Below are 20140 nucleotides of genomic sequence, written 5' to 3' on the forward strand. Positions count from 1 at the left end.
ATTTTTCGGCAAAACATATTTATTCAAAAGTGTTGAAAAATATCCACATATTTATCAAGTATTAATCTTCATTAATACAAACATAAGATTGAGATAAATTGTGGCAATTTTTTTTATTGGTATTTATGAATCACAATTAGTTATCCGAGTTGAAAGTGAGCAACTATGTGAGCAAGTGGTCCACCTTCATTTATACTTCATAGATGCCTCTTTTTCTTTATGATAAGGTCCCAAAATTAAATTTGTTCATTATAATTATCGGCGCCCAATTTAATTCTATCCAAGCCATGTAATGGCTCGCTACACCACCCTCGTCGTCGTCGACAAAGGTCCGTTGTGGCTGGCGCCGCTGTCTTCGCCATCGACATAGGGCAAGGATCAAGACTACACATTATAAGAAGACTTGAATCTTGATGTGTAAATGTGTAGAGATAGACTAAGAGGAGTTAGGTGAGGGACAAGAGGTGGTCACTAAAATCACGTGAAAACAGCCATGGTGTTTAATGTTGGTGTGATGTACGTTGAAAACACAACATAGTTTTAATGGCATATAGCATAGCATGAAGAGAGGGACACTTCCTCAACCAATTATTTCTCTATATTCCTAACCTTCTTTATTCCTACCCATATCAACATCCTCCTAATGCCTCTTCTTTTCTTGTAGTAGTATCTAGTTAATTATTTACTTATCAATGACGTCGAAAACGTCAATTGTCTTGGATTTTAGCCACTAGACATCGTTTAAGGGGCAAAATTGTCATTTTATTAATTTTTAAAAAATTTATTTTAATTTTCAAAATTTTTTATTCATTTTAAACTCATGTAGTTCTCTATCAGTCGGTCGTTCTTGTAGCATGTTTGCATCATACTGCCTTTAAAATACTCACGTGACCTATGTATTACAAAAATGTAGAAATATATATTCGGCTCTCAATATAGTTTACTAAATTTAAGTTCAATTAAAACTGAAGGTTTTCACTTCCGAATAAAGAATGTGTGGTTTAATTTTTTACTTTTTTCAACCTTTTGGGGGTTTTTCAATTTTGTAGCCATTTCCTCCAACAGTATAATGTGAGATTTTAAGGGCATGGGCTACTTGTGGAACACAAAGCTTTATTGTTGGATTTATTTTGTCTCTTGATTCATAATCTAAAGCAAAAGTGAAATGGGAACCCAAGGATTAAACTCGACAATGAGACCCCCCATACTCACGAATGTTAATTGAAACTTCCATTACAAGATTATACTTTTAATCTTGGCAAAAACTCATATATATCCAAATGTATAGTACATCAAGGTTCACCAATTTACTTCACTTTGAATTTATTAATCACATTTATAGATAATTATTTTAACATCAAAACATATCTATAAGTTGAAAACCCTAGTAACTTTAAACAAATGAAAATACAAAAAATTTAAAATAAAATCCAAAAAATATTCAAATGACTATTTCACCCTTAAACGATTCACTAGTGCATTGCGATTTTCGGATCATTCAGACACAATTGACGTTTTCGGCGTTGTATGCAGTAACTGCATATCAAAGTTATACATTTATAATAGGTGAAGATTCCTTTTTGACAGATCATGAAGGTTAAAGTTCAAGGCACATAGGGACAATTTATTGTTGAATTCATGATGAAAGAAATGGTCCATAGAGAAATGAATTAATAGTCCACTGGTATTTATAGTTACAGTTACACCACTCCTAATACGACAATCATTTCACCCAAATAATTCTCGTTTCATAAATACAAAGTAAATAAAAACAAAACGAAGAAACAAGAAAATTCCTCAAAACCAAAATCGACAACGACGGCAGTTATTTATAAACTAGAAAACCACTGCCATGAATTTAATTTCTTCGATTACTTAAAATAAAAAAATGGACATATTTTGAAATTCAAAAAATAATTAATAAAAATTGCAGTTAGTAGTGATGGTGCTAACACGCCTTTTCCCCGACCTCATAAATGCAAATTGAAGGCTCCAGATTTGCTGCAGTGACCTTTTTCATGGTTACATAGCTTTTGAGTAAATATACTCTCCTTTTTGTTGTTGGGTTGTTGGCAAATTCAATGCCTCCGATCCCCCTCTCTCTCTTATTTATATATCTCCCCTTGCATTACTCCTCCTTCACTAACCATCTTCTTCCTCTCTTATCTTGCAATTGATAGAGAGTGGTATACTACGAGATATTGGTGCGGTTCAATTTGAAAGCCGCGCTCAGTGGGCTTAGAGCCCGGTTATCTGATTGAGCCGTGCCAATATCACGTATGCCTTTCCTTCCATGCAAAAGGTAACTCTTTGTTTTGCAAATTTAGGTATACATACATATATAGATAAATATGCTAGTATTTTTCTGTTTGCATTTACCATACAAATCTGTACTTGGACATGTTCTGTTAATGTTGTTTCATATGAAATGGATTAGGGTTTGTCCACATTTGGACATTAGTTTTGTTAGGATATGTTTGAGTCCTAGCTAGACCATTTTAGACTAGGCAGATTCATAATCACAATGCATGGTAGCTCAAGAAAAGTAATACTCCTATCTCAAATGGAAGAAGAAAAAGAAGAAGAAGAGAAGAATTGCATTTAGTGATCTCTACCTAAAGTATTGCAACTTTATTGACCAAGTGCTTGTGGTAGGTGCAAGACTCCTACTTTTTGGTATCGTCATTAATGCTATTTCAAAAGAGCAAACAACAGCTTCCAACTTGGGTCACATTTCATTCTCTCTCTTGCAATCATGGTTTAGAGTGAGAGTAATTTGTAGTTAATAAGTTTATTATTTGGTTTACTATGTAATATTCTGTTAACTGTTAAGTGATGTGTGTGTATTAGATGGATTTTTTTTCGAAATAATTAGATATATAGTGTATAAGATTATATTTGAATAGTATTTGTTCATATGTTTAACCATGGAGTGATGAGTAACTTATCAAGTGGGCTGGGCTGGCTGGGCCAGGCCAGCTCGGCCCATCATTGAAAATGGTGTAGCAATATTCCACTTGTAGAGTTGTCTAAAAACTAGTAATTGATCTTTTATTGAAGTTTTAATCATGAGCTTGTTCGGTTTGAAAGATTATATCTCATGATTGAATATGTATTATGTTTGGTTCATGAGATTGAATCTTACAACTTAATCCTAGATGGATACATATGATAATGAGTCATAGCTACCCCTCCAACTAAAATAATCTCATAACTTAATCTTAGATGGATAATCATATGATAATGAGTCATAGCCATCCCTCCAACTAAAATAATCTCACAACTTAATCCTAGATGGATAATCGTATGATAATGAGTCATAGCAACCGAATGACACCATAGTAAATGAAAAGGGGATTAATCAGTTATAACTATGAGTTATAGCAACCGAATTTATTAATCACATTTATAGCACTCCAATTTAATTTAGTGGAATTGCAAACGAAATGCAATTGTTTTTTTTATACAATTTAAACCAGATTGTTTTATTTTTCTTGAAAAGTAGGAGTAGAAAATATCTCATTAACGAAGTAAATCATAATGTATAGAGTGAATTACAAAAATGGTCCCTGGACTATGGGTTTATCTCGCCCATAGTCCTTGGACTTTAAAAATATCGTCAGGCATCCCTGGACTAAGGGTTTATTTCAAAAACGGTCCTAGAGCACTGTTTTCAGAAGAAAATGCCCTTTTTAGGGCTTGGGCAATTTGGACATTTCAAATTTTTTACTGTGTATGAAGTCAGAACATCATTTATTTTTTGCAGGTGGTGTCATGATTGTTTTATCTCTCTCTCTTGCCTCTCCTCTAAATATGACCCAATTCTCTCTCCTATCTCACTTGTTTCCTTCTTCTTCTTCCTCTTGTGTCAACCATTCTCTCCGTAAAATCGCGATTCTTCTTCTTCTTGTTCCTGCTTCTCTCCACAACATCAAGCTTGTCTTCATGTCTTCACATTCCGTTAAAAATTCGGCTGATGGGGTAGGAGTGAATGGTTGTAGGTGGCTCTGGTTTGAGTACGAAAATTGTATGTGCCGGCAAAGAGCGATTCTCAAAATCGTTGTCGACACAAGAAAGCAATCAAATGGAATGTTGTATTTCGTTTGCGAGAAAAAGGGCAAGGTTGGAGGCTGCGATTATTTTCGTTGGTGTCATCCCAAGTCTGTGTATTTTGAAGGCTGCAATTACTTGGTTGGAAACAATGGGCGTGAAGACGAAGTCGGAGGAGAAGAAGAAGTTGATTCTGAAATATATCGAAAACGGTGTCAAGGTGGAAGTAAAGCGAAAGACTGTATTTTGGTGTTATCGTTGTTAGTTTCGTTTGTAGCCATTTTGGTGAGTTTCATGAAGTAGGTTTTGACTAATATATTGCAGTGTGTGGGGGAAAATTTGGGTGAAGAAACATTTTGTGAGGAAGAACTGTAATTTAAAGTGTGCGTGATGTTGGGAAAAAAATTTGAAGTGTTTAAATCGATGTAACTTGTTTTGATTGAATTATGTGTTCTAAGTATGATTTTTTCCAAAGTTACAAGTTTTAGACTTTAGTTTTAGTTGTAGTTTTAGGTTTAGTTTTAGTTTTAATTTTAGTTTTAGTTTTAGTTGTTGTGATTTGTGATCATGGCCGAAAATGGGTATTCTTCGATGGGTAATGACTACATACGAGGGTATCCAGTTAGGAGTACTATATTACAGTGGTAATTATACGGCTAAATCAACACAAACAAATATCAAAATTGGCATACAAATGTGGTTCATAAAATAATATCAAAAGTGGTATACGCATGAGTAAAATAATATCATAGTTGGTCCTCATTAGTACAAATTATATATCAGATGCGGTACAACTGTACTATACGCATGTGTAAAATAATATCAAATATGATACTCGATACTTCAAAAACTAATATCATTTCACGTTTTAATAAATATCAGATTTAGTCCCTTAGTATTGGGCATGGTTTTGACATTTCAAAATTGAAATTTTTTCAATCAGTCAGCATCATCCGGATTTGCATGTACTTTCATATATACACATATAAAATAGAGGAAATGGGGTGTTGACACGTAATGAGAGAGAGGAAAATTTGAGTGACTTTTGAGAGACCCTTCCAACTTCCCACCATTTTCTACAGTTTATCTTCCTTCCCTCACACCAACCCTCCATTTTCCCTCTCATTTTCCTCTCACCTGATTCGAACATTTGCATTTTTCGACTCTAACTCCTCTTTGTCGCTAATAGGCGGTTTCCACTCTCCAAAAGTTGTTTCGCCGGCCACAATCAGCGACCGTGATGCCGCCGAAAAAAAGGGGACGAAAGAAGAAGACCGGTGATGATGATGATGGTGCTGGGTCAAGTCGAAAAACGCCGACAAATGATGGTGCTGAGTCGAGTCAAAATACAAGGAACAATGGTGATACTGGCCCTAGCCGTCCTCGGGTGATAATAGACCTTGAGGAAGAGACATGGAAACTCCGTGGTATAAATATTTCTATCTTCCACCCGGAGCTTGAATATGGTACGCCTTTTGTCCCGTAACATTGTTCGGCTATGTACTTGATTATAAATTTGTAATCATGTAATGTTGAGGTTAGGGTTTTGTGGAAATTTATGTATTTTATGCACCTCAAAAAAGGTAGTAATATCCGAAATTAATGGGTTTTGTTGGTTTGCTTGACTTTGAATAAAGAGTAGGCCCGATTGTTTTACGATTGCGCTTCACCACCATGGTGTGTTCCACGCAGGAGATTACATTACGAGAAGGTTAAAATACATTGACTATGTGAGCATACTGCAGTTTAACTGTTTGAATTGTCAAGTATGATGGTCAGAGTTGGATATCCAAGACACGCTATATGTGAGTCTTATTACTGTCATCCCCAGTTCAATGATGGATGTGTGGGTATTCAAATTGGGCATCCTTCTGAACCGCTCATCGAAGATGAACAAGCATCTCGATAGCTTGGTGCAAGCACGTGAGGGATGGAAGGCGAAAAAAAAGGAAGAAGAAAGCATTATAAAAAATTTGATGGATGAATTTGTTGTGGTTCAGGTATCATATTTAGTGTTATATTTGGTTGTATTATAACTGTAATAACTACCATATCTAAATGTGGACATTACCTTGTAGGATGATGTTGGTGATGTTAATGTTGGTGATGCAATGGAGGAAGATGATGATGCTGTTGTAAATGAGGTATTAAATGTGTTTTATTTCTCCATATAAGTGTTCATGGAATGTATTATTTTTCAAAGTTTGTTTTCATTGTAAAATCAACTCCATACTCCCTCCGTTCCATAGTAATGAAGACGTTTCTTTTCGGCACGGAGATTAAGAAAAATTGTGTTAGGTGAGTTAAATAAATGGAGAATAAAGTGGAAAATGAAAAAAGTAGAGAGATAGAGAGAGAAAAAAGTAAGAGAGAGTAAAGTAGGTGTGGAAAAATGTGTTGACTTTTACTAAAAAGAGAAATGACTCTATTACTATGGAACGTACCAAAATGACAAAATGACTCTATTACTATGGAACGGAGGGAGTGTAAGTTAACTGCATACTTATTGGCTTATTGTTATGCATGTTGTAGGTTGACAAAGCCCATGGGGTAGGAGGATTACAAGGACACGTAGACCATGCAGTTGGACAAGCAGATATAGCACAAGCGCATGTTGATGAGGTATTGTGATTAATATTGAGATATTTTAGTTGGTTGAGGTACTGAACTTGTATGTATTAGTCTTCATGCAAATCTATTTTCATATTATATTTTGATATTATGTACTCTTGGTTTTGAGGAGGAGATTGATGTGGATTATGGTTGCATTTGTTGACTTTGCAGCCAACGAAAGCAGTTGAACAAGCTGTTGAAGTTCAAACTTCATCTTATTTAGATGTGTCTCATGTTGATGAGGTACTATCATTGATATTTAGATTTAATTTTTGGTTTGAATTAATGTTACATTATGGTTGCATAGTTACTAATTTGGCTTTTATTTTGTGGTGGTATGCGTGGTGTAGGTTTATAAAGTGGTTGGAATAGGAGAATTACAAGATGAAGTTGCTGAGATAAAATCTAATGAAGGCCAATGTAATGTTGAAGAGGTAATGCTACTGCCTCTGTCATGGAATTATCCTAATTTACTACATGCAGACTGTTTTTTATATTAGTTTTCATGCATACTATATTGGTTTTGATATTATGTTTTGTTGCTATGCATTTTGAAGGTTGAGAAAGTGGTTGGAGTGGGAGCACAATATCAGGTTGGAACTTCCAATGGAGATGAGGTTCAGGTTGGAGATGCGATTGAAGCTCAATGTCATGTTCAAGAGGTACTTTCAATGATATTTGTTTGTTCTGTTTGTGAATCAATGACTTTGTATTTATTTAGGTATTAGTTTTATGCGTTTTGGTTTTATGCATGTAGCCAACTAAAGCAGTTACACAATCTGATGAAGTTCAAATTGCATCTGATATAGATGTGTCTCTTGTTGATAAGGTATTCATTTTGATATTCAGATTTAATTTTGGATTGAATTGAATAGTGGTGTATGCATGTTGTAGTGGGAGCACTACAAGATGATGTTGGACCATCGGTTGGAGATGAGGTTCAGGTTGCATCTCAGGATGCCCAACCTAATGTTGATGAGGTACTGTTAATGTCATGTGATTGATATTGATTTTTTTGTTTGATTCGTTTCACATTGATTGTGTATTCATTTTGATATTAGTTTTAATGCATAGCATATTGGATTTGATAAGATATTATGTTGGTGTTGAGAAGGAAGAAAGGATATTGATGTGGTAATACATTGACTTTGCAGCTAACTGAAGTAGTTGAACAAGCACCTCAACCAGAATCAATAGCATATGTTATTATGCACAAACAGATCATGATGTGTACAGGCCAATTATGGATGGTTTGGAAGATTACGTGCCATTTAAAACACACTCAAATGGGCTGTTTGTGCCAGGCTTTGTTGAAGCAGTTGCTGTGTTTGAGGAGTACCTTGTTCGGTTGGCTGAGGTTGAGGATATACTGAATCTAGGAGAAACCAGAACGGGGCCTGAGGAGGAACAACATTTCCACCAGTGGTGGAGGAGGTGAACACAGATGAAAATCAGGGAGGAGAAAACACAAATGGTGCTGAGGGTGCTGAGGATGTGAACACTGGAGGAACAAGAATTGCACCTGAGGAGGATGTCAACATAAACTTGCAACACGGCCAGGTCGAGGACGACGATGACGACGTAGACTTAGGCGACTGCCCTCTGCACAACGAGGGTTTTGATGTGCATACTGATAATGAATGCGAAGACTTCGATCAGTTCATATCTCTGGCAAGCATGTGTCGAGATGAGCAAATGTTTGCGTCTTTTTTCGAAGAAATGACCACGCACCGCCAGGAGAGAGCAGCAACAGGCCGCAGCTAAAGCTTCTGCCACAACCGCATCGGGATCTACCTCGAAGACTACCAAACGCCGCAAATTCTCTCCTGTGGTAGATACTCCCAATCATGAAGCCCAACGGATGGCTGAAGATGCTGACATGCTAGCCGACATATCGAATGCTGAGGTGAGAGATGTTGCTTCAGACGATGAAACACCTATGCGTAGTCCTGTGGTGAAACAACCGTTCATACCCACTGATCAGTTGCCACACTTTAGCCCTGGACATATCTTCGGCAGCCAAGACTTCTTTAGAGAGGTCCTTCGACAGTATGGCGTGATGTCGAAGAGGCCCGTTCGTATCAAAGTGAATGATGATACAAGATTGAGAGCTATGTGCGATGGGGCTGATGGTGAGTGCACTTGGTTTATGGTGAGTGCACTTGGTTTGTGTACATGCATAAGGATAAAAATGGAGACTACGTGGTGCAAACCGTGAACAGGGAGCATATTCACACATGTTCAGAGGCTCAAGAAAATAAATGGATCACGGCTAAGTGGTTGGGCAAACAGTTCACTGAGAAGATAAAAGCAAATCCGGAAATCCCATTGGTTGCAATCAGACAATGTGTAGACGAGCAGTTTGGTTCCAGAATTAGTCGTATGAAGGCATACAGGGCTAAGGGACACGTACTCGAAGGCATCTTTGGGAGCATCGACAAGCAATACAAGAAGCTCTTCTACTACAAGAATGAGCTGCTTCGAACGCATCCCGACTCAACTGTTCAGATACATTATGAGAACCATAGACGTACACCGAGCTCAAGTCCAAGGTTCCTCAGAATATATATTTTCCTAGGGCCACTAAAGATCGGATGGACACGGTTTTGTAGACCTATCATCTTCCTTGACACATGTTTTTTGCGGGGGACGTATAAGGGACAAATATTGACTGCCATCGGGATCGATCACAGGTGGTGGCCTATAGCTTGGGCTGTTTGTGAAACTGAAAGCTACGAGCAGTGGAAATGGTTTCTAGACCATTTGGATGAGGACTTGCAGCTATCTGAAAACGACCCTCGATATGTATTCATGTCTGATCAGCAGAAGGTTAGTATTGCACTTGGAAATTTTTTCATATCATATTATTACTTGTTATGTAACAACTTCTATTTTTTTATGGACAGGGATTGTCGAAGATAATTGCTGAAAAGTATCCGCAGAGTGAGCACAGGTTTTGTGTACAACATATGTACAACAACTTTAAGAAGCGGTTCTCGGGTAAAGAGTTGAAGAAAAGGATGTGGCAAATATCTGAAAGCACGACTATGGAGGTTTTCGAGCACGACTATGGAGGTTTTCGAGCAGAGATTGGATGAACTTCGGGTGTACAACCAGGCTGCCTATGAGCATTTGGTGGGTGTGGCACCAAAAGAAAAATGGGTCAAGGCGTACTTCTCTTGTCATGCAAAATGTGATACACAGGTAAACAAGTTTGAAGTAGTATAACACATGTTTAAAGTATATATAACTGTTTTGGGTTGTGATTAATATCTACCATCGTCTAATGTGGACATTATTGTGCAGCTGAACAATATGTGTGAGACGTTTAATGCAAAGATCGCCGAGGCACGTGAAAAACTTATTCTGGCGTTGTTGGAGGAAATTCGAACAAAACAATTGGAGCGTATCCAGATTAGGGGTCAGTGGGTGAAGCACTACAACTATCCCGTACCACCAGTCATAAAAGAGATCCTTGATAATGCGGCATCCAACTCTACTTCATGGAGGAGGAATGGGGAAAATGAGTACCAAGTCTCTGGGCCTGCTGGTCAGTTTGTGGTGAACATGCTCAATAGGACATGCACATGTAGACTTTGGCAAATCAGTGGCCTCCCTTGCGTGCACGCTACAGTATCTATACTCAGGTGTAAGCACCCTCTGACTGATTATGTATCACCACTTTACTTGAGGGCTAGTATGGCGGCACTATATGAGCATGTGTTATACCCTGTCAGTTGTATGGAAAACTGGTCAAGGTCTTCGGAGGTTAGTTTTGAGCTAGACCCTCCCAACACCAAAAGGCAACGTGGCCGCCCAAGGAAACTGAGGAGAGAACAGCCTCAGGTAACACATCTTTGTTCAGATTATATGTATCATATGTGGTGTTCGTCATTCACTAAGAATGCAAGTATGATTTGATGATAGGTACGTCTTTACGAGAATGGAGTTGAATCGTTGCAGCGAACTGCAGTGCTCTCATGTGGTAGGTGTGGTCAAATTGGACACAATAGGCGGACTTGTCAGAATGACCCTTCAGTACCGAACAGCCAACGCAACCAAGCAAGCGGTTATGGGAGTCAAGAGCATGACGCGCAGAGGGACCGACCGCCTTGCCCACCTATGGAGAGAACGGCTGGGCCGAGCCGTGCTGCTTCGTCATCAAACCATGTTCGGAAAGCTCAGAGATGTGGTCGTCGGAAGACGGCTGATTAAATTGAATTGACCTCCAATATGAAACTGTGTTTTTTGTGAATGTCATTGCAAATCACTAAACTTTATTGTTTTTTGTTGTAATTAGTAAATCACATACAGTCTGTGTGTCTACCCTTTACTACTTGGGTTTCTACTCTTTTTTGTTTATTTTTGCCCATGGACTATACTAGTAAAGGGATATGCAGATTGATGATGATTTTGGTATGCATTTATGTATGATTGCATACAAGGCAGGAGTACCTTATATATGTACTAAAAAATTCTACTTGATCTGTTTTTATTTTGTGGTATCCACTGCCTCTCACATCTAAGGTGACTTTTAGTATGATATTATTTTGTGTCGTTCTTTTTGCCTTCAACTATGATCGATATTACTATTAGTACACAAGGGTTAAGGTTTACATTTGATATTAGTGTCGCATGACATTTGATATTAATTATCAGTACCAAATTTGATATTATTTTCATATACTACACCTAAAATTATTTACCTATCTTTAGGTATCAGATCAGGGGTTAAAACGCATTGGATTCATCTATCTTCCAACTTCCAACTTCCAACTAACTCATTTAATTATACACAATCAACCAGTTTAAAAACCCCAACCAAATACATCACCTCAATACAACACAATGGAGACTACCACAAATCCAGCACAAGTCGTTGGTGGAAAATTGTCTGAGGTAAAGTTGAGATGTATCTTTGCAAGATTAAAGCGAGCCCAAAATGCAAATGATACGAAGCCGACACCATCCAAAACTGAGTTTCGTTTCTCAGCACTGGTCTCAGAAACTGCCGCCAATGTCACGGTTGTCTCAAGCTTATCTATGACAGCGACGTCGAACAATCAACAACCATTCGAATGGGCAATGGAATGGGAACAATGGGTGGAAGATGTCGAAGAAGATCCATTCGAGTAGATGTCCAACAAGACGGTCATTTAAGTAGGATTTCCATCATGATCCTACCACACGTAGATCTCCTTAGTCGTACCCACTGTAGTATTACGATTAGTTTTATTTTCTAGATTTCGTGTACTACCACACGTCAGACCTGTCGAATGAAAATTTATATGCCCATTTTCATAATTCTACTTCCGACAACACTATTTTCAAAGTGCATCAAATAAATTTTCAAACCAAAAATTCACTACAACATCACAAACTTCAAATCAAATAGACTCCAATCAAAATTTCCCCCAATAATCACGTACTGCAATGATGTAGTTATCACAAATTCAGGGAAACCCAGCAAATCAAAGAAATCAAGTTCACCCACCTTCGCAACATTTCTCGCAACATTTCTTCTTACCGTAAACATTTGCAGAGGATATGAGAGGAAGAAGAAGAGTAGAGAAGAGAGAGGAGAGAAGGTGTAAGAGAGATGAGAGGCAAGAGAGAGAGATAAAACAATCATGACACCACCTGTAAAAAATAAATGATGTTCTGACTTCATACACAGTAAAAAATTTGAAATGTCCAAATTGCTCAAGACCTAAAAAGGGCATTTTCGTCTGAAAACAGTGCCCATGGACCGTTTTTTAAATAAACCCTTAGTCCAGAGATGCCTGACGATATTTTTAAAGTCCAGGGACTATGGGCGAGATAAACCCATAGTCCAAGGACCATTTTTGTAGTTCACTCTAATGTATAATATCCAAAGGACCAAACTCATATCACAAAATTAATTTCATGTTCTATATATTACTCACTCCGTTCACAATTTAAAGTCTCACTTTGACTTGGTACGAGTTTCAAGAAATGTGAAGGAAAGTGATGGAAAAAGATAATGAAATGTAGGTCCCACTTTTATATAATATTAGTTTTATAATAAAATGTGAGTGTAAGAATTTAGTGGAGTATGGGGTCCACTACCTAAAATGAAAAAATAAACGGGACTTTAATTTTGTGGACGTCCCAAAATAACAAATTGAGATATTATTTTCGTGGACGGAGGGAGTACCTTTATTTGCACAATTAGCATTGAAAGAGTATAATATGGCCGTCTAAAAATTATATATTATAATAACTATTTATTGATCGATCTAATTAATTGTGATCTATTAATTGTTATAAGGCAAATAGAAATAAAAATGAAATTAGAAACTTCGTCTCTAAATAAGGATATATGGTCTCTAATTGAAATGTATAAAGAATTCCATTCCTATACACCCAAACATAACCGAATATATAATAAACATAATTATTTTCTCTGATTAATTTAATCTTTATATTAATAATTGTAAATAGTAATATTTATAAATTGAATATATGTGGTTAAGTTATATGTGTGTGGTTAAGTTATGACTATTTTGGCAGATATTTTGTATGACCCTACACAGAAATGCTAATATGGTACTCCCTCCGTTCCCTCATATGCTAAGCATATGAACAAAAATTTAGACTTTGATAAAAACCCAAGGGAAAAAAACACCTTGAGTGTGTGCGATTTACACACACTGATTTCCGATTACTGTTTCATTGGAGCAAGGGGGAGGGTTTTTGACCGGGAGCTTCCTTAGCCCTCGGTTAGGGGCGATGGAGGATGAGGCGGATGGGGAATCTGGGGAGAACATGGCAAGGAGAGAGGAGGAGAAGACCGAACCTCCTATGCTAGTGTCAGCTGCCCGGAGAATTGGGAGACGGCGGATGAAATGCCCAAAATCGCTGTCTCCTCGGCTCAGATTGGCAGATATGAAGCGAGGAGGGCTTCGGGGGAGTAAGGGATCGTCGACGGAGGTTGTAGGAGTAGAGCTTGGAGTGTCAGGGGTTAGGAGATCTTCCAAGCGGAACAAATCTCGCTTAATTTCTGCTTCGAAAGCCGAAATCCGTTGCGATTGTTTGGAACTGACGATGGGGGAGGATGGGGAAAGCGTAGGTAACTCTCGTGGAATTCCGGAGAATATGGAGGTGTTTGGGGAAGGGATTTGTGCTCAGGGGCAAGGGGGAATGTCTGGTGGTGAAGGGCTAGGGCGAGTTTGGAAGGAGTCTTCTGAAGGAGATAACGGGGGAGGATCTGGAGAGGGTGTTCTGGTTGAGATCGCTGCAGGGAAGGTGCTTGAGATTTTGCCTCAAGGAGGAAAAACTGATGAGAGTATGATTGAGGACATGTCTGTACCACGGCTGGAGAGTGGAGATGGTGTGATTATGGCAGGGATGAATGAGGCTCTGTTAGTGGCTTCAAATGAGACACCCCTGGAGCTGGTAGAAGTTGACAATGCTTTGGATCTGTGTGAAGCACAACCGTTACAGTGTATGGATTTCCTAAAAACGGGGGAGTCTATAGGGGTTTGGAGAGGATTAAAAGGTACTGGAATAGATGGCACAAACTGGGCAGAGCCGAGGGAGATAAATCTGCAAGAGAAGCCTGCAGGGGGATTGTTCTTGAATGAAGATTTCCCACCACTAAACAAAGAAAATCTTGACAGGGGGAAAAAGAAGGTTGTGCAGGCTCCGGAGACTCAGCAGGGGAAAGTGGGAATGAAACCTCAGGGTCCAAAAGCTGGTGCAGAGAAGTTAGGAGGCCACCCTTTTACCTTTCATCATGGGACTAAATCTTCAGGTGGGCAAAAGGATTCTTTCTCCGGAATGGGGAAAAAGCAATCTATGGCTGAGGTCTTGAAAGCAGGGGATATGGACCCGTTTACTTTTGAGCCAGATAAGATTAAGAAGATTGGCATTGCAGGAGAAAGTTCGGGATTGCCGTCCATTTACTTCTCTGGAGCTGACACATCCTTTTTAGCCGAGAGGCTTGGATTTGCAGTGGTGGGGAAATTCTCTCACTCGATTCCCTCTTCGCAGCTTATACAAAAAGCTCTGCAGGGGATGAGATTTGTCGGAGAATACAACTGGAGCTACATAAATGCGAAGCACATTCTAGTTCAATTCAAGTTGATCTCTGATTATGCGAAGTTACTTAGTGGACCAAATGGTATGCCGGTTTGGTTCATAGATCGCCACCCTATGAGAGTTTTTAAATGGACACCAGATTTTGATCCTTTTTTTGAGTCCCCGATAGCAGCCATCTGGTGTAATCTCGTCGGATTGCCAATTCACTTGTATGAGAAGTCAGCACTGTTTGCCATTGGAAGCTTGTTGGGCACACCGATTCAAGTAGATCATGCAACCATTACTCAGAAGAGGTTATCCTTTGCAAGGCTTTGCATTAGATTGATATTTCCAGAGCTCCTCCAGAGGAGATAGTGATTGATATTCAAGGACGAGAGGTTCGACAAAGGGTGAAATGGGATAGGATTCCGCATTATTGTCATGATTGTAGACATGTGGGTCACACCACGGTTGCGTGCTACGCTAATGGGAAGAGGGAAAAGCAGGTAAAAAGAGACTATAACAAGCCTATCCCGAGACGGCAGCTCCCGGAGTTCAATACAAAGGAGGACAGTGGCAAACTTAATAGAGGTGAAGGGGAGAAGGAAGTCAGGCAGATGGAAAATGGTGATTTAGGAGAAAAAGTTGTCTCGGCTGGAAAGGAGGGAGCACCCCATCAAACACAATTGGATGTGATGGTTGTTTCTGATGTTGAGGTGGATGGAGGTGGATATCAAAAAGTTGGAAATGGGAGAGGTAGGCAGAGCAGGGGCAGAGGGCGAGGTTTGGGGCGGACGTTTGATCGGGGTAGAGGCAGAGGGAGAACTTATCATGGAGATCCTGTTGGAACCTCGATGGGGTACGTTGCAATGGCTTATGACAGGGGGGCCTGGGATAAAGGGAGAGGGATAGAGGAATCTGTGTTGAATCCAAGATTTTTCAAGATGCTTCCTAATGGGGACTTTGAGACAGAACAATATGAAGATGAGAAGGAATGGGTGTCGGAGGAAGATGATGAGGAGCAAGGGAAGCTTCTAGATAAGAGGGTGGTGGTAATAGAGGAGTCACAACCTCTGTTAGATGATGGTAAGCAGAAGAAGGGGAGGTTCGAGCCTCCAAGTAACATCCCTATGTGATTAATGCTTTTTAACATTATGATTTGGAATGCTCGGGGCGTGGCTAATGCAAGTACGCAGAGCATCATCAAACATATGATTAGAGTTCATCGAATCTCAATTCTGGCAATAATTGAGCCCTTGATACAGCCAAGACCGGAGTTCTTCAGTAGGAGGTTTGGACTCCAATATAAGGGGGTAAACGAGAATGATCAAATCTGGTTTTTTGCGGAGTTGGGTATAGAAGTGGACCAATGGGATGTATCAGAACAAGTCCTACACGCTCGGTTTTCCACTCAGACTCTTCCTATACCATTTCACATCTCGGTGGTATATGGAAAGTGTACTAGGGTGGGAAGGCTACCTTTATGGGATAAACTAAGAGAGCTTGCAGTTAAAATGGAGGGGCTCTCTTGGATGGTGGGAGGAGATTTCAATATTTTTTTATCGGAAGATGAGAGACAGGGAAGCAACAATAACAGAACGAGAGAAATGGTTGAATTTGCAGATGCTATTAATGATTGCCAGTTGCTTGATCTCGGGGCTGACGGCGCGAAGTTTACTTGGGCCAGAGGAGAAATATTTGAGAGGCTAGACAGGGCCTTGATTGGTGATGGATGGTTGGAATTATTTTCGGCATCCAGAGTCTCTAATTTGCCGAGAGTAATGTCGGATCACAGCCCGTTGCTCATACAATGCCAAACTCCAGGGCCCCAGGTTCGAGCGCCTTTTAGATTTCAAAATATGTGGGTGAGACATCACTCTTTTTTGCTTGAGGTTGAGAAGTGTTGGGCAGGGACAACGGGAGAGATAGGCTTGGTCAACTTGCAGCTTAAACTTGGCCGACTAAAGAAGTGTCTGAAAATCTGGAATAAATCAGTTTTTGGTAATGTTTTTGAAAGAGTGAAACATGCTGAGAAAGAAGCACAAGAAGCACTTATGCGCTTTGAGGTGAATCAGACCTCTTCTAACAGGGAAGAAATGAACAAAGCAGCAGCTGATCTTATCTTGAGATTGAAAATGGAAGAGGATTACTGGAGACAAAAGGCGGCTATCCGGTGGTCAGTTGAGGGGGAAAGAAATACAAAATATTTTCAAGGGTGGGTAAAACAGAAGAGGACAAAAGCGAGGATACACTCTATAGAGGATGGGGACCAAGTAAACTTCTTTCAAAATCTGTTGACTTCTGATATTGAACAGCTCCAGGAGCCGGAGTTGGATATCCTAAATTCTATGCCGCCTGAGTTCATCGTGGAGGATTTAGAGAAGATGCCGACAGAGCAGGAGGTTAGGAATATTGTTTTTGGTATCAATCCTGATAGCGCCTCGGGGCCAGACGGTTTCTCCTCTCTTTTTTTTCAAACGTGCTGGGACATTGTGAAGGCGGATGTGCTAGAAGCAGTTATGGATTTTTTCCAGGGAGCAATTTTGCCAAGAGGAATAGCAGCGACTATGATCATTTTGATTCCTAAGAAGAAGAATCCTACTAAATGGACAGAGTATAGACCAATAAGCTTGTGTAATGTGACAAACAAGATTATATCAAAACTCATTGCGACGAGAATGGCGCCGCTACTTCCTATCCTCACTGTTCCAAATCAGAGTGGCTTTATTAAGGGACGTCTTCTCAGCAATAATGTACTCTTAGCAAAAGAAATGTTCTATGAGATATGGAAAAGTAATCCTTCCCCGAACTTGGCACTAAAATTGGATATGGCAAAGGCCTATGATCGTGTCCAATGGCCGTTTTTGTTGAAGGTGTTGAAAAAGATGGGGTTTTCAGATATGTGGCTAGGAATGATAGAGAGATGTGTAAATCCTTGCTGGTTCTCGGTTCTTATTAATGGGTCCCCAGCCGGCTTCTTCAAATCCTCACGTGGTTTAAGGCAAGGGGACCCCCTATCCCCTTCTTTATTTGTTTTGGCAGCGGATTATCTATCAAGACTCTTGGATCGGCTTATTTTAGGACGGAAGGAAATGAGGTTTTGCACAGCTCGATATACGATGGGGGTATCTCACCTTGCTTAAGCGGATGATATTTTCATTTTCACCCAAGCAAGAAGAGCCTCAATCCGGAAACTTAAGAATTGTCTTAAGCACTATATGGCAGTTTCAGGGCAGAAAATTAATGAAGGGAAAAGTTGTTTTTATATTGATGAAAGACACAATGGGTGGGCTCAGGGGGTAATTTCTGCTGGAGGTTTTCAGCAGGGAAATCTACCGTGTACATACCTTGGTGTGCCCATATTTAGGGGGAGGAAGAAGACGAACCTGTTCTTGTTTTTGCGAGACAGAATTTCAGAAAAAATACACAGCTGGTGCCACAAGCACCTTTCTTTTGGGGGCAGGCTTACCTTGATCAAAAGCATTCTAGATGCTATCCCGGTGCACATATTTCAGGTCTTAGAACCAACGAAAGGGGCACTGAAAATGATGGAACAGGTGTTGGCTAGATATTTCTGGGGCTCCAACAATAATCAGGCCAAGACACATTGGATCAAATGGAAGGATGCGTGCCGTCCTACTTCGGAAGGGGGTCTTGGTTTGCGAAGCATGGCTGATACTGTGGAGGCCTCCAGCTTTAAACTCTGGTGGAGATTTAGGGAGAGGAATTCACTATGGGCTGAATACATGCACAAGAAATATTGGACTATTTCGTCTTCCCTTGTGATCTCGCGATCTAGTCGATTTAGTCCTGTCTGGAGAAGGATGTTTAGAGCGGGCCTCAAATGTCAGAATTTTATTAAATGGGTGTTGGGAAATGGGAAGGTGAACTTTTGGGACGATATTTGGGTAAAAGATCATCCGTTATCCTCTTTATGCACGGAGGAGAGGGTTATTGGCTTCGCACGAGTAGAGGATTTCTGGACAGAAACTGGATGGAATGAGCTAGCCCTCTTTAGTCTGGTGGAGGAATGGGGACTACCAATGGAAGTGGCGGAGGAGATCTTATTCATTCCAGTAGATCCGGCTGGGAAAGACGTGGGGAGATGGACTCTGACGCCCCATGGAAACTTCACTGTGGCCTCGGCTTGGGAGCTTGGGAGCTTGTGAGACATAGGGGGGAACCTTTGGATGTTTATGATATTATTTGGAACAAAGGAATTAATCCTACAGTCTCAGTCTTCCTTTGGAGATTACTAGCTAATCGCATCCGGTGGATGCTAAAATACAATGGAGGGGAGTATCTCTTGCCTCTAAGTGTAGATGTTGTACAAAGGCGAATGTTGAAACAAGATTACATCTTTTTGTGAATGGGGAGGCAGCTACGGAGGTCTGGAACCATTTTTCACTTTGGTTTCCACAATCTCCGGCGTTTGGAAGGCAAGGGAACAATTTAGAAGGGCGGCTAAGATGGTGGCAACGACATTTGGGAAGTACTCATAAGAACCATATTTGTACCCTCATTCCGTGTCTTATCTTCTGGTATTTATGGACAGAGAGGAATGGATGCGTACATCGGGAGAAAGTGTTTAAGGTGGAGAATGTGTGCAAACGTGTTATTTTACACTTGAGGAATCTGGTTTTGGCAGGGCATCTTGGCCCGGAACATTGGAGTGGATTTCATGGGTGTGCAGACGAGAAGGGCTAAGACTAGGAGGGTGGAGAAGGTTTTGTGGAAGCCGCCGGACTGGCCGTGGATCAAATTAAATACAGATGGGGCTTTTGGAGGAACCGCAAATATGGCTGGGGGAGGTGGCCTGGTCCGAGACCATTTGGGCAGGTGCTTGGAAGCTTTTTGTTCTCCGTTGGCTGCTGTTACAGGGCTGGAAGCAGAGGTGAAGGCCCTGCTGGAAGGGATATTGATGGCTAAAACACATGGTAACTGTATTTGGTTGGAGGTGGATGCAGAAATTCTATGCTCGTTACTTGACAAGGGAAAGCTTGGGCCGACTTATCTGAGACATGATATGGTGAAGATCAGAGTTGCGCTTCGGGAGGTGTCGTGGAGGATCTCACATATCCGAAGAGAAGGGAACAAGGCGGCTGACTTCTTGGCAGCTCTCGGGAAAGATAGGCAGTTGATGACGAGGTTTAGAGGAGCTGCGATCCCATCTAGAGTGAGAGCTTTGGCTAGACTAGATCAAATGGGCATGCCTAATTTTAGTTTTGGCTGATTGCTTTTTCTTTTTTTCTGGTTTTGATAGCTAAGTGGGGTTTCGGAGAGAGTAGGAATTTGTAATACTCTTTCTTGATTTTGGGCTTTCCACTTTTGGGTGAGCCGGATTGTTCTAACTTTTTTGACATGATATATATGGGATGAGGGTCCTACTCAACCCTCTACCATGAAGGTGTTCGATGAAAAAAAAAAAAAAAAA

General features: G+C 40.1%; 1 protein-coding gene across 1 annotated transcript; it reads left to right on the forward strand.

Moving 5' to 3' along the window:
* The first annotated feature begins 8524 nt into the window (after window positions 1–8524).
* Window positions 8525–10878, forward strand: LOC125187941. The gene is made up of 7 exons (XM_048084623.1): window positions 8525–8795; window positions 8909–9215; window positions 9357–9492; window positions 9570–9716; window positions 9781–9867; window positions 9970–10509; window positions 10591–10878. Exons 1-7 carry the CDS (start codon window positions 8525–8527, stop codon window positions 10876–10878), a joined length of 1776 nt encoding a protein of 591 aa, XP_047940580.1.
* The last annotated feature ends 9262 nt before the right edge of the window (window positions 10879–20140 follow it).

This window comes from Salvia hispanica, chromosome 1, assembly GCF_023119035.1.
Source record: "Salvia hispanica cultivar TCC Black 2014 chromosome 1, UniMelb_Shisp_WGS_1.0, whole genome shotgun sequence".
NCBI classification, from domain to species: Eukaryota; Viridiplantae; Streptophyta; class Magnoliopsida; order Lamiales; family Lamiaceae; genus Salvia; species Salvia hispanica.